This window comes from Vulpes vulpes, chromosome 12 (genome assembly GCF_048418805.1).
Source record: "Vulpes vulpes isolate BD-2025 chromosome 12, VulVul3, whole genome shotgun sequence".
Taxonomy (NCBI): domain Eukaryota; kingdom Metazoa; phylum Chordata; class Mammalia; order Carnivora; family Canidae; genus Vulpes; species Vulpes vulpes.
In genome coordinates, this window is record NC_132791.1 from 157388210 (window position 1) to 157412329 (window position 24120).

General features: G+C 38.0%; 1 protein-coding gene across 9 annotated transcripts in view; it reads right to left on the reverse strand.

Moving 5' to 3' along the window:
• Positions 1–1237: 1237 nt before the first annotated feature.
• ZYG11A (zyg-11 family member A, cell cycle regulator) overlaps positions 1238–24120 on the reverse strand; it is a 73363-nt gene continuing 50480 nt past the window's right edge. For 3 of the 9 annotated variants that reach the window (XM_072730893.1, XM_026006899.2, XM_072730897.1), the window contains 9 exons: positions 21983–22047; positions 15061–15160; positions 14911–14964; positions 10434–10595; positions 10314–10358; positions 7009–7203; positions 4652–4713; positions 4153–4250; positions 1238–1988 (listed from right to left, as the gene is read on the reverse strand). In XM_072730893.1, coding sequence (XP_072586994.1) covers positions 1825–1988; positions 4153–4250; positions 4652–4713; positions 7009–7203; positions 10314–10358; positions 10434–10595; positions 14911–14964; positions 15061–15160; positions 21983–22047 — 945 coding nt within the window. In that variant the 3' untranslated portion in view covers positions 1238–1824. Of the gene's footprint in view, positions 1989–2705; positions 3121–3861; positions 4036–4152; positions 4251–4651; positions 4714–7008; positions 7204–8551; positions 8585–10313; positions 10359–10433; positions 10596–14910; positions 14965–15060; positions 15161–21982; positions 22048–24120 lie in introns of those variants that run through there. The other 6 variants (XM_072730892.1, XM_072730896.1, XR_011996002.1 and 3 more) reach the window with 5 other exon arrangements.

A 24120-nucleotide genomic window follows, 5' to 3' on the forward strand; every position in this document is an offset into this window, starting at 1 on the left:
AACACTCTAGAAAGTAATCACCCTATTGAACTTCCTTTTTCTCATCTGTTAAATGGGGAGAATACAACTTATCTATCAAGTACTAGCATCCAGGTCAGGAAATGAAGACACCCTTTGGAATTATGCAGAAGAGTGAATAACAGAAAATACAGTGCAGTTTCAGAACTATAGAAACAGTTGGGCAGCCCGGGTGGCTCAGCGGTTTAGCACCGCCTTCAGCCCAGGGCCTGATCCTGGAGACCCAGGATCGAGTCCCACATTGGGCTCCCTGCGTGGAGCCTGCTTCTCCCTCTGCCTGTGTCTCTGCTTCTGTGTGTGTGTGGGTGTGTGTGTGCATGTGTGTGTCTCTCATGAATAAACAGATAAAATCTTAAAGAAAAAAAAAGGAAACAGTTTACAATTTCCCTTTATGCAGTGGAACACTGATGAGCAAGCATTTGGAATATGATTCAGAGTAAGGATAAGCCTCATTTGATTCCAAAAGATGGTCTATAGTACTCTACTTAAGAGTCTGGCCAGATAAAAGCACAAATATCTAATATGAAAATATGCTACTAACCAAAAAGCAATTTACTTTTGTTCTTTGGAAAACTTAAGCAGATGAATGGCGAAACACATTTTGTTAGCTGTCAGTAACAAGGAAGGAATTCATACTCTGTCCCACAGAGGAGGACACAAACAGAAGCTTCTGGTAGTTTATACTGCAGTTGAAACTGGTTCTCAAAAGCCTCTACTTTTCTTGCCTCCATGTTAAGTAAGAGCATTCTTTTTTTTTTCTTAAGATTTTATTTATTTATTCATGAGAGACACAGAGAGAAAGAGAGGCAGAGACACAGGCATAGGGGGAAGCAGGCTCCATGCAGGGAGCCCGACATGGTACTTGATCCCAGGACTCCAGGATCACGCCCCGGACCGAAGGCAGCGCTAAACCTCTGAGCCACCCAGGCTGCCCCAAGTAAGAGCATTCTTAAAACCTACAGCAAAGTCTTTTTGCTACCTTCTTCTTCCTCTTGGTCATAATCCTACTAAAATCAAAACCTTACAGGATCAATATTTAGTTCCCAGATAATCTTCATCTAAACACTCTAGTCATAGTCCTAAGTCCTACTGTTTTTTTTACCATCATACCTACTTACACAGAATGTGTTCACTCAGTCTAATGTGTCTAATGTGTAAAGGTGGAAGAAGAAGGGCCAAAGGCAGAATATCCAAAATGGTAAAAAAAAAAAAAAAAGTCATTTTTCTTCCCTGTATCCCACAAGTGGAAGATACTTGGGTGTTTATTTTAAAAAATTCTTTTTAACCTCTTTCTCCTCCCCTCCAAAGGAGATCCTGCCTTCTAAACAACATATTTATAAGCATGTATTTCCCAGAACTTTTTCACGTACATTTCTAGTAGCCTCACGTAAGTACAAATAACAACTCAGGATATTCTTTCAAACATGAAAAGTTAACATAAACCTCAAGATCTCCCTGCACGTTTTTCTTTCCTCCTTCCTCTGACAAACTCCCAGAGTTAAGAAACTGTCCAGGGTTAGGAAAAGGAACTGGCAGGGCTGTTGTAACACAAGCTCACAGGTCTTCCCACACAGTCCGAGGCTTGACTTTTCAAAACTGTTGAAAGGGCGTTCCCAGAATGATTCCAACTTTACTTGGGATTATGGCTATCATTCAAATCCAACCTTTTTGTAGCCTATAGAAAATCAATAATAAAAAGCCAGTGAGGCAGCCAACTCACAAACTCCAGTGACAACTGGCAAGGCAGAGGTCCTGACACTGAGAATCAGAGAGCACGTCTGAAGCCCCAGAGGCTGTGAAGGGCATTCAACACAGATGCGGTCTCTGATAATTCATAAAATGCATTCTGAAGTCCTCTAGAATAGAGGCTGCAATCTGCTGTGCTTGAGGGTCTGCCTCACTGTGCTCCTGGATGTCACACAGAAGCTGCAATCCTTCTTCTTCAACTAACATTTTGCAGTATTTGCTGGCTGAAAGAAAATGAAACAAAAAAACCTGACCGACAAGTTGACATTTTAAATATTTCCAAGTCACCACATTCACCTTTTTGAAGTAAGGGTACCAAGGTTTGAGCCCCTTGACACAGGAATTAACAGATAAAATTAGTCAATTTAAAAGAATTACATCAAAACTCAAATAATGCTTGACTTGTGTAGTATGATAACAAATGATTATTTTTGTATGTTTACTTCGAGACAACTTTATGCTTCAAAATCTCTAAGCCTAGCTAAAAGAATAAGAACTTCTTTTATATTATAAATATAATACACATTTCAAGTTCAGGCAGTATGTTGAGCTAGATAACCTGAAAACACCTGATGCTGGATAAAATGTAACAAAACATTTTAAGCGCATAGTGATGTACAAAGTAAAGCATTTGTCCAGCAGTCTGAGAGCACCTAAGCTCATGTAACTTTACCTAGGACAGAAAGGAGAGCTTTAGAAAATGACTGTCAGTTTCAGTAATCCAAGAATTTAGGTTTTAACTTACAAAGTTAGAAGCACTACATATATAATAAAATATATATCAGTGCATAAAATTGATCCCTCAAAGGACTATACAGAAGGGATAAGACAATGAAACATCTTTAAGATTGGTCTGGGCTCTATCTAGGTTGATATACAGGAGTGGGCTGGAGAAGTCTTTCCCAAGAATTCATAACCACAGTACTGAGTTGGTATAGGAATTTTTTTTTTTTTAACTTTTCTTTTTTTAGGATTTGAATTTATACTACCCAAATGTTCTGGGAACCCCTGAGCTGAGAAGTTAACATAAAAATTAATTCAATCCAGAGAAACCTCTAGAGCACCTGACAGAAGCAAATACAAAGCTGAAGGAACATGTCTACAACACAGTCTAAAAAGGATTCTCTTAAGTCCAAAAGCCAATTAGGCACAGAGAAATATAATGATTTAAAAACACTGCAATTACTAAGAATGTAGCACAAAGAAACAAAGACATGGAAATTGCTTTTTTAAAACATTCTTTAAAGATTTTACTTATTAATTTATTTGGCGGGAGGGAGTGTGTGGAAACAAGCAGGCCCATGCCCAGCACAGAGCCCCACGTAGGGCTTGATCCCACGACCCAGAGATCATGACCTGAGCAGGAATCAAAAGTCGGACACTCAGCCAACTGAGCCACCCAGGTGCCACTGAAATTATTATTTTTTAAGTCTACAGGACGTGAAGGATAAAGTAAGAGGAGATACAAGATACTTCTAATAGATATTCCATAAGAAAAGTATAGGGTAAGAATAATATTTTCAAATAGCTGAGAATTTTCATCCATTTTGTAAAGTGTAACTGTGACCTGAAATTCAGAGGCCATATAACAAAAGGCTGACTAAACACAATGAACAAAGTCAAGATGATAAACTGGGAAAAAAATATTTGCCTCAAAGAGTTCCTTCAAATTAAAAAGAGAAAGACAAACGAATAGTAGACAAGAAGTGAATAAAGAATATCAACAATCCAAGGAAAAGAACTCTTACATATAAGATGGTTAACCACACTTAAATGTCAAATGAGACTATCACTCTCACCTGAGATTGGCAAAGATCAAAAAGTTCAATTAAACTCTGTTTTCGTGGGGTGCCTGAGTAGCTCAGCCACTTAAGTGTCTACCTTTGGCTGTCTCATTTAAAAAAATGTTTTAATTTAATTAACATATACGTATTATTAGTTTCAGAGGCAGAATTCAGTGATTCATCAATTACATATGATACTCAGTGCTCATTACTTTAAGTGCCATCCTTAATGCCCGTCCCCCCAATTCTGTAGCATTTTTAAAATCAAAACCTTTTCCAATTTCTTTTTTAAAAAACTTAAATTCTGGGGCACCTGGGTAGCTCAGTTGGTTAAGTGTCCAACTCTTGATTTTGGCTCAGGTCGTGATCTCAAGGTCATGACTTTGAGTCCTGAGTTGGGCTCCATGCTCAATGGGGAGTCTGCTTGAGATTCTCTCTCTGTCTCTCCCCGCTCTCGCACTCTCTCTCTAAAATAAATAAATAAAACCTTTAAAACATAAAAGAGTTAAATTCAGTATGCAGGTGAACAAAAATTTCCAAAATTCCATTTGAACTTAGTCTTTATACAGAAAAATAACTGAAAACTACCATTTTGAATACATACGGTTTTTACTGCAGACATGATACATTGCCCATAGTGCCCAGAGCTGAACTGCTGGTTGAGAGAAGTTGCTAAGGAGTGGGAAAAATGCCTTGAAGGATCTAAAAGGCACAAAGAAGTTAATTCAGAACTCAGGCTAGCATCAGATATAATAATTATTTTCAACCTTTTCCCCCATAGGGTTATTTCCTCACTGAGCCAAACATATTGTTGAGCATATCTCAGAAGCTAACATTTTAAGAAACAGCATTTGTGTTAGACATATTTTACATTCAATATCCCATTTCATCCATAATCTTGCATACTATCAGCCTCATTTTACAGATGAGGAAAACTGAATCTCAGAAATCTTCTACAAGTGATTTTCCCAAAATCACAGAAATTGGATTTGAAACACAAGGCCATCTGACTGTATTTTATCACTGTACCATGGCCTCTACATAGTATAATGAGGACAAGCTTTAAGAGAAGTATTACACCATGTATTATATCACAAGATTACCTGTAGGTCACCAATGCTGTCATCTTACAACTTGAACTTGGCCAATTCTGGATGGTTGCATACTATACAAAAAAGAGAAACCAAGGTTCTAAGTATTGTATTCCATGATTTGTAAAAGGTCTTAATTGGCTGTTTCATGTCATTTATAATTACATGTATATGAAAAAACAAATTTTAAAAATATGGAATATCATCCAAATTAAGGTATCCCTACCTGCCAAAATATCAATTAGGTAACCATTATATATATTGAAATACAAAGTCTTGTGGGAAAAGGTGCAATGAAATGGGGCTTCTGTTTAAAGATGCAGGATTGAGCATGTATCCATTCCTTTCCTAAATCCCATGAACAGAATAGTATAAACGGTTTAAAGTAAAAGAAGGCAAACACATAAGAACAAAGCAGAAGGAAAATGTTAACAGATCTAGCACTGGGAGAGATTTAAAAAATGAACCAATTTCAACAGAACCCCCAAGAGACTTTAATAAATGCTGAGAGTCCCCTGTCCTCAACTCTCTTCCTCTACTGGGCTTTCAGTAAGAGGAAACCAAGAATGTCATTTTCAGTCAGGAGAATAGAAGATTCTTCCTCAGGTAAATTCCAACCAGATCAGGACAAAAGATCTAATGACAATGACAATGAATAATCCAGTCACTCTAGGTGAAGCCTATGGTTGACAAGTTCTACCCATCTGCACACAGCTTCCAAATAGCCTCACTCTTAGATATGACTGGACAGCTGAGGATCACCACATACTTTAAGAGACTCTGTAACATAAAGGAACAAAATAGTGAAGATAAAGCAATCATAGGAAACAGAGACCTTGAAGGAAGAGAAAAACTTAAAAAAAAAAAAAAACAATAATCAATACCTTTAAAGAGATAACAGATACAACAACCACAGAAAAAGAGTGGATATAAAAAAGAAGCACTCAGAGAACAAAGAAGGAGTTCTTGGAAATTAAAAATAGAAATATATAAATGAAAATAGAACTATATAAAAGACTGACATCCCAGGGGGGAAAAAAAAAAGGAGGAGAGGGAAGGTAGGGACAAGGGAAGAAGAGAGAGGGAGAAAGAAACTTCCCAGAACTAAAGAAAACAAGCTCCAGAGCAATAAGTAGCCAACATAATATAAGAAAATAAACCTACATCAAGGTACACTGCTGAGATTTCCAAACACTGAGGACAAAGATCTTAAAGGTTCCAAAGGAAAATGGCATCTAGCTTCTCAACAGTGATACCAAGAAATAAATGACAAAGCAGCAATGACTTAAAAATTCTGAAGGGAAAATATTCCAAAACAAAAATTCTATACCTAGCCATGTGACCAACCAAATGTAAAAGTAAAATAATGGCCTTTTCAAACAGAGAAGATCTGAAGTTTTCTATTTCACACAGTTCTTAGGAAACTACTAGATACAATCCAACAGAATAAGGAAAAAACAAAACAAAACAAAAAAAACAGGGATCCCTGGGTGGCGCAGCGGTTTAGCGCCTGCCTTTGGCCCAGGGCGCGATCCTGGAGACCCGGGATCGAATTCCACATCAGGCTCCCGGTGCATGGAGCCTGCTTCTCCCTCTGCCTGTGTCTCTGCCTCTCTCTCTCTCTCTCACTGTGTGCCTATCATAAATAAATAAATAAAAAAAATTAAAAAAAAAAAAAAACAAAACAAAAACAGGAAGGCATGCAATCCAGAAACTGGGACTTCAACACCAAAGAGGCAAAGAGAATCCCCAGGATGATAGTAAAGGAATATCCTGGGATGACAGCAACATAGCAGATACGCAAATAAGCAGACCAGATAGGAGAAAGAAGGTTCTAGGAAAGAAGTCTCTGAGAAACTGAAATGGATAGAATATGTTTGAAATACTGAAAGGAGATTTATACTTTGAGTATAGTAAAGGGTGTGCACAGGGACAATGAGAAAAAGAATTTTCATTTTTCCAGAGTGGGAAAAAGAATGAACAGATAATGCCTAATACTCCAAAGTCAAGAAGTGACAACCATTGTTATTTAGAGATATGGAGGTAAATACCAAAAGAAATAACTTGAAAAAGAGCTGAAAATGGGAAAGAGAACTGGTACAGCCATATACAACTGTTTGCATGTGTAACTTTTATAAAAGAAAAATATCAGAAGGAACGTAAGATGTTGACAAGGTTAGTGTTGGATGGTAGGGTATGAGTGATTTAGAATATATATATATATTTTTTTTTAGAATATATTTTTATACTTTTCTATTTCTCATTTTCTACAATGCACATATATTTCTAAAATTCTTATGATCTAGAAAAATAGGTTTCCTACAAGAAGAGATTACTCCAGAGTTTGTAAAGAGGAATGATCCTTGTACCAGATCCTGGAGAAGAGCACTCCTCTGAAGGTCATGGGTCATCCAGGGCTGTTTGTCAGATGTCAGGTGGGCTATGATACCTGCAGCAAAATAGCTGACTTCCATTTCTTTGCTGTGGAGCAAGTTGCTAATATGTTTCACCACATCTTCCGTCACCAGCTTGGAAGAGAGTTCTCTAACTTCAGCTATGTTGTTCTACAGGTCAGATGGAGCAGGAAATATCAGGGATAGGGAAGGAAGAGAGAATCAGACACTGGCTCCTCTGCCTCTTCTACTGCTTAGCTCAGATAGAGTCAGAACACTTAGTCCCATCCTCCTCCCTCTCAATTTAGCCTATTACCCCCACAATCCCACCCCCTGATGATGAGGATCATCATAAATCACTGAGTAAGCACTTACTAAGTGCCAGGCACTGTACTAGATAGACAAAAAAGTCTTTTTATCTGCCTATCTCATTTAATCTTTTTAAAAAAGATTTATTTGAGAGAGAGAACATATGAGTGTGCACAGTGGGGAGAGGCAGAGGGAGACTCTTAAGCAGACTTCATGCTGAGCTCGATCCCATGACCCTGAGATCACTACCTGAGCCGAAACGGACACTCATCTGACCTGAGCATCAGATGCTCAACTGACTGTGCCATCTGGGCACCCCTCATTTAATTTTTAACATAGTTGTACAAATAAGTAAGTCACTCAGCAAGACTTAACTTGTCAGTCAGTGAACTTGTCAGGTTCACATTGCTAATAACTGGCTGAACTAGAATAAAATCCAGGTCTGACTCAAATACTTAAAAGTTCCTTGAGCCTACTATAGGTTACATTAACTTGAAATTTAATAGTAACAGTGAAAGGCAAGTGGTATTTTATTTTATATATATATATTAGTTTTCTATGCTGTTTAACAAACTACCACAAACTCGGTGGCTTAAAACAACATTTTTTCCCTCACAGTTTCTGTGGTTTAGGAGTTCATTCATGGCTTAGTTGGCTCCTCTACTCTGAGGTCTCACAAGGTGCTGACTGGGTTGCATTCTCATCTGGGGGCTCCACTGGAGGGAAACCTACTTCCAAGCACACTCAAACTGTTGGCAAAATTCATTTCCTTGCAGCTCCAAGACTGAGGGTTTCAGTTTCTTGCTGGAGGCCACCCTTAGCTCCTAGACGCTGCCCATAGTTCCTTTCAATGTGAGCTTCTCCCTACTCCAACCACTTATTTCATGGCAGCTTACTTTTTCAAAGATAGTAAAGAAGAATCTCTCTCTAGCATGTCTACTGCAAGAGAGATTAATACAATAGTCCCCTCTTACCTGTGGGGGACACGTTCTAAAACCCCAGTGGATATGCCTGAACCTGCAAATAGTACCAAACTCTCTATATATACTATGTTTTTTTCTACACATATATACCTATGGTAAAGTTTAATTTATAAATTAGTCACAGTAAGAAATTAACAACAATAACTAATAAAAGAACAAAGATAATATGTTGTAATAAGTTATATGAATGTAGTCTCTCTCAGAATAACTTATTCTACTGTACTCACCCTTCTTCTGCTTGTGATGAGATGATAAAATGCCTATATGACAAGATAAAGAGGTGGATGACGTAGGCATGTGACATAGCATTAGGCTACTACTGACCTTCTGACCAATCCTCAAGAGGATCATCTGCTTCCAGATTGCAGGTAACTAAAACCCGCTGAGCAGAACCTGACACTAGGCTCAATCTCATGCCCCTGAGATCATGACCGAAGAGCAGGATACTTAACCAACTATGTCACCCAGGTGTCCCAAAGAATTTCTAAAAAACTGATTGCCTTGATAAAAAGGAAGTAAAGTTGTTTTTATCAAAGGGTCTAGAGCCAGGATGCCCGATTCTGCCTCCTTTACCTAGGTAACACAGGGTAAACGGCCCTCTGTGCCTCAGATTCTTGTCTATAAAATATAACTAAGAATGTATGGTAGGGTATAGAACATAACACAATTTTTCCTAATGCTGTTTGACTTAGTCATGGGATTTCCCTGCTCCTCCCATCAAGGGATGGCCACTTCCTTTACTCTGGGCTTAACCATGGGCATATAATAAGGAATATATATATATATATATATATATATATATATATTTGGTCTTTGTCCCCTGCTCTTGAAAGACAACTCTTAAGTCCCTTGGAATTTACCAAGTGATAGGAGTACCTTTATTCTAATGAGGTAACTCTTGACAGGCAACTAATCAGCTTCAGGATGAGGAAGCCTGGGACTTTCAGCCCCACCTCATAACCTCTGGGACATGGGAGAGGAGCTGAAGACTGAATTAATAATCAATTGTGCCTATGATGAAACCCTACATGATGGGTTTGGAGAATTGAGTTGGTGAACGTATCAAGGCGCTGGGAGGGTGGTGTATCCAGGGAAAATATGGAAGTTTTGCATGTACCCATCCTTCCTTGCCTTACACATTTCTTCCATTTCATTGTTTCTGAGTTGTATCCTTTATTATCCCTTATAGTAAACTGATAATAGCAAGTAAAGTACCTTCCTGAGTTCTGTGAGCCATTCTAACAAATTATCAACCTGAGGAGGGGGTTGTGGAAACCCTTACTTGATAGCCAGTCAGTCAGAAGTACAGTTGGTGCAAAACTTATAACTGGCAACTGAAGTGGGGGCAGTCTCATGGGACTGAGCCATTTAACTTGTGGGATCAGAGGATAACTCCAGGTAGTCAGTGTAAGAACTGAACTGAACTGCAGGATACCCAGTTGCTACAAAGAGTTGGAGAAGTGATTACTGGGAAACACCCCAGACACCTGAATGAGCTCTGCCCAACAAGACATTAGAAAACGTGACATAAGCAGAGGCATCAGAAGCACTTGTACAGTGGGACTTGTTTTCTATTGCTACTCTGAAAATGCCAAATACAGAAGCCCACAGAGATACGAGACCCAGCCAACAACATGCACCCACTGTCACAGCAAGAGTCAGGCCATCTCAAAGCATCTAGCTCTAGTTGAGCCACCAAGTAACAGCAGCAACATGAGTAACTCCACATGAGACCAGAATAACTGTACAGCTAGGTTCAAACTGTTGACCCACAGATTCAAAGGTAGATAAAATGGCTACTGATTTATCTATTGTTTGTTCACAGCAACAGATGACTAATATGGTATTATTTTATAGGGAATCATGTGAAGATTAAATGAGTTAATATACAGAAATTGCCTACAAAAGTGCCTAGCATATAGTAGGTGCTACATAAGTGTTATTTACTTATTTTAGTAATTAGAATTAACTGAAAACAATTCACCTTACCCAAAGACCAAGTACTTTGCTTTGAATTGCTGACTCTGAAAAAGTCTGTCAAAAGAATATACAGGTTACTTTATCATGAAGAAAAGAACCTTACATACAAACTCAATCCTGTCTTCCCACCTCCAAGACTTGGATAAAGATTGCCAATCCTTGATTTTCCATAAAGTGATTGCAGGCAGCTGGAGACTCATCTGTAAGATTCCAAAGTGCTTTCAAAGTAAACAAGAGGGTGACATCATCTAAATTCTCAGTAGTCTTTTGTTTTACTATTGCTAGAAGTTCCTAAAAACCAAAGAGACAAAAAGTTAGATGCCCCAGTGACTGATTCGATTACAAGAAAAGCCAATAGTTTTTCTACCGCTTAATAGCTTTATGATCCATTTTCTCTATATATAATGAGTTACACCTAACTCCTAAGGTTTTTATGAGGATTAAAGGGGGGGGGGGGGAGTTAAAGTTTAATGAGCACTTAATCTAGTTCTTGGTCCTTATTAAGACTCATAATCAAGTACATATTAGCTACTCCATTATTTATTGAGACTGCTTAGTAAACATCTCCTGGAAATCAAGCACTTATTCAGGTGAGGCAGATTAAAAAAAAAAAAAAAAAAGTCTGTTTTTCCCAACTAAATAAAAGATTTTAGGTTTTGGTAAACGTTCTGAAGGAAACACATTAAAAACACATTTTATTTTAGAAAAGGTAGAAAAAGGAAGCCTCCATGCAAAGGTAATACGTAAATTGAGACAAATAAGACGAGAAGAGCAAGAGGGTAAATAAGTAAGAACTGGAGGGGGGGGGGGGGGAGACGGACGGACATGCCAGGCAGAGCAAAAGTATGCTGTTCTAGGTCACTGAGCAAGATCAGGATGGCTAGAGAGTAATACTAGTACTACAACCATATATCCTAATAGCTTAAAAAAATCATGGGTTCACTTTTAATTGAGATTCCAAAACACCATTTCAGATCAGAGTATTTTTGGACACAAGTTAAGCTAGTATTCATACTTTCTTTCAAGCACATTAAACTGTCATAAGAGAGGGAAAAGATAGCAGTTTTCACTCAGCCACCTAATGAAAAGGAACATAATATATAATAGCTCTAAACAAATCAGAGTATGTCTATTTTCAAGAGGAACGAGATCACTTCAAAAATTTTACCCAATAAGGAAAGAAAGTACCAAAAGAGTTTGTCATAAAAATAAAGCTATGAGGACCAACAGGGAAGTGTAAGAGTGGCACACACAATTGGTAGCAATCATCTAGACAACCAAGGGAGTGAGTGGCACCAAGGCAAGGGACAGAGCAAGGGAAGTGAGGTTGACCTTGAAACTAACGACCATGTTAGATGCTTTATAGATTTCACCTTAATGACATTCAAAATAACTGCAAACTACTACTCCTATGACATTCCTGGGACAGATGCCTGTTTTTCAGATGATGCCAGTTTTCAGATGAAGATTCTGAGGCACAGAAAAAATAGATAAATTATCTAAGGTCTTAGGACTAGTGGCTGAACACAACCGGTTTTCACCCAAAGCCTGGGTGAATTTTTGGTAACACCACTTAAAACTGTTTTTCCAAGTGCTACTCTTCCCTTCGTATTACTTCAGTACTTGTTCTCTATCTCACTCCATTTCTGTATCCCTGTCTATCCTGTTACCATTTCCAGCGACTCCATCATATCATCTTGACAAAAGTGCTGCCTTAAACACCCTACTTTATGCTCTAGGTCCAAACATCTGAATACTGAAAAAGACTGCTGCAGCCTTACTTTCAATATTTGTCAAAATACTTTAAGAGGGTATTCAACTGTACCTGGAAATTCTATCATATTTCTCAACAAATTTGCTCCCAAGACTACTCATTCTCTATTCCAATTTTATTCACTGTCTTTTTACTCATTTGATCCCTTCATCTAGTTTGTCACTGAGAACTATTGCTCTTCTTCCTAACAAAATCTCCATCTACCTGCACTTGCATCAATGTACTCCTCTTTCCCTTCTGCTCTAGTCTAAAACCAAAATCTTTACTCCTACTCTATATATAATTCTGTACACACACAAAGATTTGGCACCAAATTATTTCCATCTTCCTTTGCCATCAATTTTCCCATGTAGTGTCTTCCTTTTTATTTCTTTCTCATTAAAATGTATCAAAAAGTTGCCTCCATTTCTCACATCCCATTTGCTCATCACTGTAGTCTACACAAGTTTTGTCCCACTTCTCCACTAATATAATGTAAGCAAGATGACTAACGACTTCCAAATCCAACTGGCAACTCTGCTCTCATCTCACTGAACTACTCAACAGCATCTGATATAACTGTTCAACTTTTCTTGAAATAATTTTCTTGGATTCTAAGACATCACTCTTTCCTAGTTTTCTACTAACTCATTCTAACTAACTCATCCTCTCTCTCCTTCCCTGGCACCTCTTTCTCTTCAAACATACTCATTTAAGCCCTTTTCTTTTCTCTCTATACAACCTCCACACTCTTTAGGTACTTGCATTCCACATCAGAACTGATGACTCAAATTATTCTCTAGTCCTATCCACCCAATCCTCTGAGCTATACCCCCATCAAACTGCCTCCTTGACATCTCAAGCATCTTAGAACTTAACATGTCTAAAATCACTCGATTTTTATCCCCCAAACCTACTGACTAGATCCAAATACTCATATGATTCCACTTGTAACAGGAATGCAAAAGATAAAGACCTTAGGAATAAATTTAAGAAATATAGAATATCAACATGAAGAATGCATCCACATACTTCTGGGGGACATGAAAGACTGAATAAATGGAAAAACATACAGTGTTCTCAGAAGGAAAAATCAGTGTCGGAAATGTCAATTCTTCTATGTCAATCTATACATTTAACAAACCCCAAAGAAAACAAAGCTTTTTAGAACTAGACAAGCCAAAGGACACCTGAGTAGCTCGGTTGATTAAGCATCCAATTCTTGGTTTCGGCTTGGGTTATGATCTCAGGGTTGTGAGATCGAGTCCCATATTGGGTTCCACACTCAGTGGGAGAATCTGCTTGAGATTCCCTCTCCCCTCTCCCTCTGCCCTTTCCCCTCCTCTCAGCTGCACACCTGCTCTTTCTCTTTCTAAAATAAATAAAATCTTAAAAAAAAAAAAAAAGAAGAAGAAGAACTAGACAAGCCAATTCTGATGTTCACATTAAAAAAACAAACAGGGGAAAAAAAAAAAAAAAAAAAAAAAAAACAGGGGCAGCCCGGGTGGCTCAGTGGTTTAGCGCCACCTTCAGCCCAGGGCTGATCCTGGAGACCCAAGATTGAGTCCCACATCGGGCTCCCTGCATGGAGCCTGCTTCTCCCTCTGTCTGTGTCTCTGCCTCTCTCTCTCTCTCTCTCTCTCTGTGTGTGTCTCTCATGAATAAATAAACAAAATCTTTAAAATAAAAAAACAAAAAAAAAAAAACAAAACAGGATACAGATAATTAAAAGAAACCCAAGGAAATATCTTAACTGTTAAGGAATTTATAAAGACAATTAATAAGAAGTATGATATCAGTATATAAATATACAAATTAACTCAGCAAGTCCAGAAATAGATGCAAACAGATACGGGAATTTAATATATGAGAGAGGCAGCATTGTATAACAGTGGAGAAAAGATAATGTATTCAATAAAAGGTAGAGAGGCAGTACTGAGAAGAAAAACCCTTACGTCTTAAAAAAAAAAAAGAAAAGAAAAGAAAGAAAAGCTTCAAGTAAATCAAGTGTTTACATGTTAAAAATAATGAAAAACTTTTGGAAATACTTTCTAAATATGCCATCTATGCCAGAGGAATAAAATAGTAAATTCAATCCTATAAACATTTTAAAATTACTACATGGTGAAACATGCCATAAATAAAGTAAAAACAGTCAAACAGCCAAATGCAGAAAATATATCTAATATCTAGGTCTAATATCTAATATCACAAAGGTTCAATTCCTTAATATATGAAGAAATCTTATAAATCAGAAGAAAGCTAGCAACCCAAAGGAAAACACTTCAAAGCTAAGAGTGAATAGTTCACAGGAAACAAAAATGATTTGGAGTTGAGGGGCTAGGTATCACAAGCCTCATCTCAAAATAAGTGCAAAACAAAACAATGGTACATGTTTTTTTTAGTGAGCAATGTTAGCATAATCATAATGTAAATAATGATTACAAATTATGATATATTTAAGCAAGAGCACTATGTGTTGTATGCAACTGATGAATCACTGAATTCTCTGAAACAAATAATACAGTATATGCTAATTAACCTGAATTTTAATTTTAAAAATTGTAAGTTGGGAATGGAGGTAATTTGTAAAGATACATATGGGAGAGCTAAGTTCTTATTTACCATAGCAGTAGAATTACTACAAAACATCTAAAACTGCTAAGTCAAGTTAAAAGCATTTTATTTAGAGATGTGGAGGTAGATATCAGAAGTAGCTCTAAGAGTAGGAAGTAGTATCTTCTGGGAAGAGGTCTTACAGATTTTTTTATAAGCTATTTAAGAACTGACTTTTTAAAATTACGTTCACAATTTTTTTTATTGGAAAAACTATGAAAGTGGCAATCCACCTACCTTAACTGCCATGAAGAGCTCTTCCTTAAGTTGTGCAGTTTGCTCAGGTGAGAGCTATAAGCAAACAAAAAGCCAAAAGTGAAATACTGGATGTCTATCAGAGCTCCATCAAGACTAGGAAGAGAAATCCTGCCTTTAGCAATCACATACCTGCAGGGCTAGGATAGAGGTGATGCTCACTGCCATTGTTTGCATCTTCGGGTTCTCATGCTTACAGAGCCATCTCATAACAAACTTGGCAGCATCAAACCTGAAAAGCATATTTTTCTCACATTAAAATTTTCAACTCTATACAAGGAGAGAAGAAATCACTTAGGCTCCCCATCAAATCCTGTATCTTAGATTTTTAAAGCCTCAGCTATGAAAATCAAGAGCATTTGGCCTAAGGAAGAGATGAGAAGAGGAAGAGAGCAGGCAAATAAGAATGTAAGGAAAATGTGTAGAATTCAAAGAAAGATAAGCAGATCTAAAAAAGACTTATTTTTTAGCATTCAGTTTCTACTATGATGGGTCTGAAAAAAGGAAAGAAGTTCCCCCACAGGTAGCAATTTATCATCTGAATTCTACACAATGCTAAAATGCCACAGCAAACAAATCACTTAGCTAGAGAGAATGCATGCCTTTCTATGCATGCATTATAGGGACAGCTGGTAGTCAGCTCCTATTGACTACAACTGTAGGAATGAAGACAGTTGAAAAAGATCTTCTAACTTTTCAAGAGAAGGTAGAAATAGAATTCTTTTTTGAGGAAGACTACCTTCCTTACTGTAATTTTAAAAGCCAACTCCCGTTTCATTTATTTATTTGTTTATTTTAAAGATTTTATTTATTCATGAGAGACAGAGAGAGAGAGAGAGACAGAGGCAGAGACACAGGCAGAGGGAGAAGCAGGCTCCATGCAGGGAGCCTGACATGGGACTCGATCCTGGGTCTCCAGGATCAGGCCCTGAGCTGAAGGCGGCACTAAACTGCTGAGCCACTCGGGCTGCCCTCAACTCCTGTTTTATATACACCTTTTAGGGATCCCTGGGTGGCGCAGCGGTTTGGCGCCTGCCTTTGGCCCAGGGCGCGATCCTGGAGACCCGGGATCGAATCCCACGTCGGGCTCCCGGTGCATGGAGCCTGCTTCTCCCTCCGCCTGTGTCTCTGCCTCTCTCTCTCTCTCTGTGACTATCATAAATAAATAAAAATTAAAAAAAAAAATTAAATATACACCTTTTAACTGGATTTGAGAATGGCTTAGCCTATAACCCTGCACCCCAGTATCACAGGTCCTGTTCATGTCAGCCTGTGCTTCCTGTTGTTCTGCCATTACCAGCAACTGTGATGTTTTTGGGCTCATGAATCTGGAAGACTATAAAGGCCTCAAGAGAAGCCCCTTTGGAATCTAGGATGATGATTTTCTTAATTATTATCAATAAAATAATAACAACAAGAATGACTAATGTTTAGAACTGCCTCTACTTCTTAAACTAGGCACTGACATAAGTACTCTGCAAACATTATCACGTCTAATCCTCATAACAGTCGCCATTTTACAAATGAGGAAACTTATGCACGAGGATAATGATGGACGGGCTAGGACATGAAACCAAGTATGTTTAACTCTTTGGAGCCCACATTCTTACCACTCACTACCCTAAAATGGAATCACACTTTGAGAGACAACATGTGTGAACCCAGTGGACCCTGGAACAACACAGGTTTGAACTGTACTAGTCTACTTATACACAGACTTTTTTCAATAAATATATTGGAAAATTTAGGAGATTTGTGACAATTTGAAAAAACTCAACCCACAAGCCTAGAAACATCCAAAAAATTTAAGAGAAAGGTATTTATAAATGCACAAAATATATGTACATAGTAGGTACTAGATTCTTTTACTATTTTATTACCATAAAATATACACACATCTACTATAAAAGGTTAAAATTTATTGAAATGTACACAAACGCTGACCATACATGGCACCAATCAATAGAAATGTAAACAAAGATACAGTATTAAATGATAACTGCAAAAATTAACTGTAGTATATATTATACTACTGTAATTATTTCACAGCCACCTCCTGTCAATATAGGAGTGAGCTCAAGTATTACAAGTATCCACTTAAGATGTCATGTAAAACTAATCACTCCATATGAGCAGTTTGTCTTTCCAGTAAATTGCATACAGCAATAAAAAGTAATCTCTTATAGTTCCTGTGTATTTTGTGTTTAGTGAAATATTGTAAATTTGGAGTAACACCATGGGGGGAATCCATATAAAGTGCTACAAGTGATGTTGGAAGCACTCCCAAGAAGCAGAGAAAAGTCAAGACATTACAAGAAAAAGCCAACTACCTGATACCTACTGCAGACTAAGGTCAGCAGCTATGGAAACCCATCATTTCAAGATGAATGAATCCAGTATAAGGACCAAGGTATAAAAAAAAAAAAAAAAAAAAAAAAGTGGATAAGGAAATTTGTGAAGTTGTTGCAGCTATGTCAGCAGGTATGAAAATCTTGTACTTTTTGCACAATACCTTTTTATGGCATTGAAAATGCAGCTTTTGTGTGGGTACAGGATTGCTATAAAGGCATATTACAGACTCTAATATGACTCCACAAAAAGTGACATCATTCTGTGAAGAATCTAAAACTGTAAAATTCAATGCCAGCAAAGGATGGTTTGATAATTTTAGAAAGAGGTTTGAATTTTAAAATGTCAAGATAGGGGATCCCTGGGTGGCTCAGCGGTTTAGCACCTGCCTTTGGCCCAGGGCGTGATCCTGGAGTTCTAGGATTGAGTCCCACATCAGGCTTCCTGCATGGAGCCTGCTTCTCCCTTTGCTTGTGTCCCTGACTCTCTCTCTCTGTCTCTCATGAATAAATAAAAATGTCAAGATAACAGGAGAAAAAGCTTATGCCAATCAAGAGGCAGCAGATGAGTTCCCAGACACCATTAAGACAATCATAGAAGAGGAAAGAGATCTACCTGAACAAATTTCTAATGTAGACGGAAAGTGCCCCATTCTGTAACAAAAAAAAAAAAAAGCCACAAAGGACATTTATTATCAAGAGAGAGAAGCAAACACCAGGATTTAAGGCAGGAAGAGACATACTGGTTTGTGCAAATACAGTCAACTTTATGGTAAGAACTGCCCTTATCTATAAAACTATTAATCCCCACAACTTGAAGGGAAAAGAGAAACACTGGCTGCTAGTCTCTTGGTTATACAACAAAGAAGGCCTGGACAAGAATCCTTTTTCTTGATTGGTTCCATCAATACTTCGTCCCTGAAGTCAAGAGGTACCTTGTCAGTAAAGGACTGCCTTTTTCAAATTTTTAAATTTTTATTTCAATTCTAATTAACATATAGTGCAATATTGATTTAGGACTGCCTTTTAAAATTCTTTTGATGGGATCCCTGGGTGGCGCAGCGGTTTGGAGCCTGCCTTTGGCCCAGGGCGCGATCCTGGAGACCCGGGATCGAATCCCACATCGGGCTCCCGGTGCATGGAGCCTGCTTCTCCCTCTGCCTGTGTCTCTGCCTCTCTTTCTCTCTCTGACTATCATAAATAAAAATTAAAAAAAAAAAAATTAAAAAAAAAGATTTAAATAAATAAATAAATAAATAAATAAATAAATAATAAATAAATAAATAAAATTCTTTTGATATTGGATAATACCCTTAGCCATCCAGAATTGCATGTGTTCAACACTGAAGGCACTAAAGAAGTCTATCTGCCCTCAAACACAGCACCTCTAATTCAGCCTCTAGATCAGAGGGTGATAGAGACCTTTATGGCTCATTATACACAGTATTCTACGGAGAGGACTGTCAACACTATGGAAGAGAATCCCAATAGAGAAAACATCATGAAAGTCTGGGAGGATTACACCATTGAAGACGCCGCTGTTGTTATTATAGAAAAAGCCATAAAAGCCATCAAGCCTGAAATAATAAATTTCTGAAGAAAAGTGTGTCCAGATGCTGTGTGTGACTTCATAGTAATTATAACAGAGTGAATCTGTTGATTCATGATTTCAAGGGAATCATGAAAGAGATTTTAGATATGGCCAAAAAAAAAGGTGGGGGATAAAGAGTTTCAAGACATGGTTATTGGAGAAATTCAAGAGCTAATAGATACCACACTGGAGGAATTAACGGAGGTCAATTTGATGGAGATGAGCACTTCCAAACCAGTGCCCAACAATGAGGAAGAAGATGTAAAAGCAGTGCCAGAAAATAAACTGACATTAGATTATCTGGCAGAAGGGTCTCATTATTCAAGACTGCTCTTGGCTTCTTTTATGACATGGATGATAGGATATGAGCAAAGAAACTAAAGCAAATGGTGGAAGAAGGATCGGTACTATATAGAAATATTTTTAGAAAAATGAAGAAGCAAAGAAGTCAGACAGAAGTTATGATGTATTTCTGTCAAGGTACACCAACTGTACCAGCCTCGCCTTCCACTTCTTCCACCTCTTCCCCTCTTCCACCCCCAAGATAGCAAGACCAACCCCTCCTCAGCCTACTTAACATGAAAACAATGAGGATAAAGACCTTTATGATGATCTAGTCACACTTAATGAAGAGTAAATAATCATCATGCTTACAGTTAATAAGCATTATCTGTCGTGTATTTTCATGTGAACATCTAATAACCGTATAGCAACTATGAAATGTTTCTGTGTCATCATCATCACCACCTAAGTATTCGTGATCCAGAATATCACATGCAAGACTTGCATGGAAGTGAATAGCCTACCTCTACCTATGCATAAGGTAAGTGATATTTATTTATTTTAAAATATTTTATTTATTTATTCATGAGAGAGACAGAGAGAGAGAGAGGCAGAGACACAAGCAGAGGGAGAAGCAGGCTCCATTCAAGGAGCCTGACATGGGACTTGATCCCAGGTCTCCAGGATCACACCCTGGGCTGCAGGCAGTGCTAAACTGCTGCACCACTGGGGCTGCCCGGTAAGTGATATTTAATATAAAATTAGCAATGTGTTAGTTTTCTTACAGCTTATAACTTTGCTTTCAAAGAATTACATTACCATATAATATGCCTTTCTGCCATAATTGTAGAAACTGTGTTATCAGTCTATCATTACAGGTAGGTAGTTTTTTTTATGTAACAATATTTACAATATTGTATTATAAATATGACTGCTATATTATATGCCATAAAAATTTTATAGTGATTCATTCAATAGTGTAAGGCTAGGCTACCATGAAGCAACTCTATTGATTATATACAGTACCATAAAGCAATCATATTGCTGCTTCTTCATTATCCCATGCATGAATATACCTCTGTGTGTGTATAAATTTATATATATAGATATAGATATAGATATATACACACACAATGTGTGATTAAATCACAATGTGTGATTTAATCACAATGTGTGATTAAATATCACACACACAGAGAATGCAATACACAGGTACACTCTGATGGAGGGTTCCATCTCATGACCCCAAGATCATGACCTGAGTCCAAATCAAGAGTCAGATGCCTAACAAAGTGAGCCACCCGGGCGCTCTGTAAATAAGTATTTCTTTTTCTTTTTAAAGCTTTTATTTATTTATTCATGAGAGACACACACACACACACACACACACACACACACACACACACACAGAGAGGCAGACACACAGGCAGGGGGAGAAGCAGGCTCCATGCAGGGAGCCCGATGTGGGACTCGATCCCAGGTCTCCAGGCTCACGCCCTGAGCTGTAGGTGGTGCTAAGCCGCTGAGCCACCCAGGCTGTCCAAGTATTTCTTTTTCATAATATCTTTTCTTTTTTTTCTCTCTAAGTAAACATCACCCCTGACATGGAGCTTAAACTAACAACCACGAGATCAAGAGTTATATGCTCTACTAACTGAGCCAGCCAGGCACCCCACATTACCTTTTCTTTCTTTTTGTAAAGATCTATTTAGAGGAAAAGGACATGCGCAGGAGGATGGGGAGAGGGAGAGAAGGGAGAAGTAGACTCACAGCTGAGCGTGGAGCCCAAGCTGAGATCATGACCTGAGCCAAAACCAAGAGTTGGACATTTAACTGAGTGAGCCACCCAGGCATCCCTACCTTTTCATTTTTGATATCTAGTTTTAGTAACACATACAACATCTATAGTGTTTTGTATCATATAAGATGATACGGTTGTGGGTACTGACAGATAATTCATCTTCTAAACAGATAATATAAGCTTTTGGTATCAATAAATACAGTACTGAAAATGTATTGTACTTTCTCTTCTTTATGATTTTTCTTAGTAACATTTTTTTTCCCTAAGTTACTTCATTGTAGAATATAATATATAACACTTAACATACAAAATACATGTTAATCAACTGTTTATCACTAAAACTTTCCAGTCAACAAGAGGCTATGAGTAAAGTTTTTGGTGACTTAAAAGTTATACGTGGGGATCCCTGGGTGGCTCAACAGTTTAGCGCCTGCCTTTGGCCCAGGGTGTGATCCCGGAGTCCCGGGATCAAGTCCCATGTCAGGCTCCCTGCCTGGAGCCTGCTTCTCCCTCTGCCTATGTGTCTGCCTTTCTCTGTGTCTTTCATGAATAAATAAATAAAATCTCAAAAAAAAGTTATACGTGCATTTTTGACTTCGCAAGATGGGGATAAGGGAGGTCAGTGTTCCTAACCCCCCACGTTGTTCTAGGGTTATCTATAGGGGACTTTTTTTTTTTTTTTTAAGATTTTATCTATTTATTCATGAGAGAGAAAGAGAGAGAGAGAGAGGCAGAGACACAGGCAGAGGGAGAAGCAGGCTCCATGCAAGGAGCCTGACATGGGACTCCATCCCGGGTCTCCAGGATCATGCCCTGGGCTGAAGGCGGCGCTAAACCGCTGAGCCACCCAGGCTGCCCCTGTAGGGGACTTTCAATCACCTCTGTGGCAGAGGCTCAACAGAACATCCTCCTCAAACACCTTAGCCCAGCCTTAATCAAACCCTTGCTAAGAAGCTAATAACCAAAAGTCAACAATGTTCAGAATAACACTGGTAAATATCCCAAAATCAGATGACCAAGTTTTATACTTGCCTGTCAAATGGAACATCCACAAGAATCCTGGAATTAGTTAAGGAGAGAAGACAATTCTTCTGTAACTTTAAGGAAATAAAGAAAAATAATTTTGAGCAAAGGTATACCTCATTTCTAAACAAAGATTCTAAGCACTTGGAAGGTGCCACCAATGAACTTTTCTTACTGAGAACTCACTGTGTATCTGGCCCTCTCCAAGTTCTTCATTTAATCATTCACCTCTACCTAAAGGATAACCCCCCTCTACTTTTTTTTTTTTTTTTTTTTCTGGCAAAGGAAGGGGTCTCTTTCCTCTGAACTCTAGTGGCCTGCCTATGTGTCAATCCAAGTCAACTACTGAAGCCTGGCCATCTACAAATGTCCTTACCAGATCTCATAACTAACTCTGTGTTAGAGCTATACTTGCAACGTAAGGCTGGTAGGGGTTGAACTGAGTCTATATGGACAGGAAAGAAAGAGGAGGCTGCCTGAGAAAGTTGTAGGAATAGAAAAATACACCATCTCTTTGAAAGGCCATGAGTAGGCCAGTCTAACTGAAGTACAGGGTATGAAGCAGGGGCAGCAAGCCTGAAATGCCAACAGAAACTAGGCAGTAACATAAATAAGTGAAGAGGGCTGAGTGTGACACAGCAGGGCAGTGGTGGAAATTATGGCCAAATGGAGAATTCATGCCCTTTTATAGGGGTAGTTGTTACTCCAACTGATGCCTTCCATGAAGGAATTAATGCTAAACTGTGAAGGAGCTTCCGTTTCAGAAAGTGGAAGTGCAGATTTTTTTTTTTTAATGAGGAAAGGCCACCTACCTTATTTTATTTTTTAAAAATTTCCATTTTAAGTATACACTTAAATTAGATTTGGCAAATTGATACAGCTGTATAACCACTACCATCTACCATCACCATAACTGAGATAAAAAATATTTCCATCACCCCAAGAGTTGCACATACCACCTTCTAGTCAATCCCAAACTTACAAACCCCAACCCCAGAAAATTACATTGTCATTACAGATTAATCTTTTCTCAAGTTTCACATAAATAAAATCATAGTATCTACTCTTCTGTATCTGACTTATTTTGCTCAGCATATAATGTTTTTGATATTCATCCATGTTGCATGTATCAGTACTTTTTAGTACCAAATAGGAGTTTCTTATATGAATAAACCACAATTTATCTATTCTCCTGCTATTCAACAACTGAAAAGTTTTCAGCTTTAGGGGATGTATTATGAATAAAGACATTATGAACATTCACGTATAAGTTTTTGCATGAAAATATGATTTCGTTTCTCTAGAAGTGGAATGACTAGGTAGTAAAAAAGGTATGTCTAACTTTGAAAGAAACTACCAGACTGAACTGATAGTTTTATCATTTTACAATTCTTTTTTTTTTTTTTTTTTAAGATTTTATTTATTTATTCATGAGAGACACACAGAGAGAGAAGCAGACACAGGCAGAGGGAGAAGCAGGCTCCATGCAGGGAGCCTGATGTGACTTGATCCCAGGACCCCAGGACCACGCCCTGGACCGAAGGCAGGCACTAAACTGCTGAGCCATCCAGGGATCTCTCATTTTACAATTCTTAACATCTATACATGAGAATTTCAGTTGCTCTACACCTTTGTCAACACTTTGTCAGTCTTTTAATTTCAACCAATCTTGGGACACCTGGGTGGCTCATCGGTTAAGCGTCTGCCTTCAGCTTAGAGTGTGATCCCGGAATCCAGGATTGGGTCTTGAATTGGACTCCTTGCAAGGAGCCTGCTTCTCCTTCTGCTTGTGTCTCTGCCCCTCTCTGTCTCTCTCTCATGAATAAGTAAAATATTTATTAATAAATTTCAACCAATCTAGAGGGTGTGTAATAGTATCTTGGTATGCAGTGGTATTTCAATGTGGTTTTAATTTGCATTTCCCTGATAACTAAAAATACTGAGCATCTTTTCACATGCTCATTTGTCATGTGCATATCTTCAGTAAAGTGCTCAAATCTTTTGTCTTAAGAAATTGATTTATTCATCTTGTGCTACTGAATTCTTTATATTCTCTATAAAAGTCCTTTCTCATATACACAAAATAAACATTTTTCCCAGCCCATGACTTAGCCTTTCCAATTTGTGGGTGTGTGTGCATGTGAGAA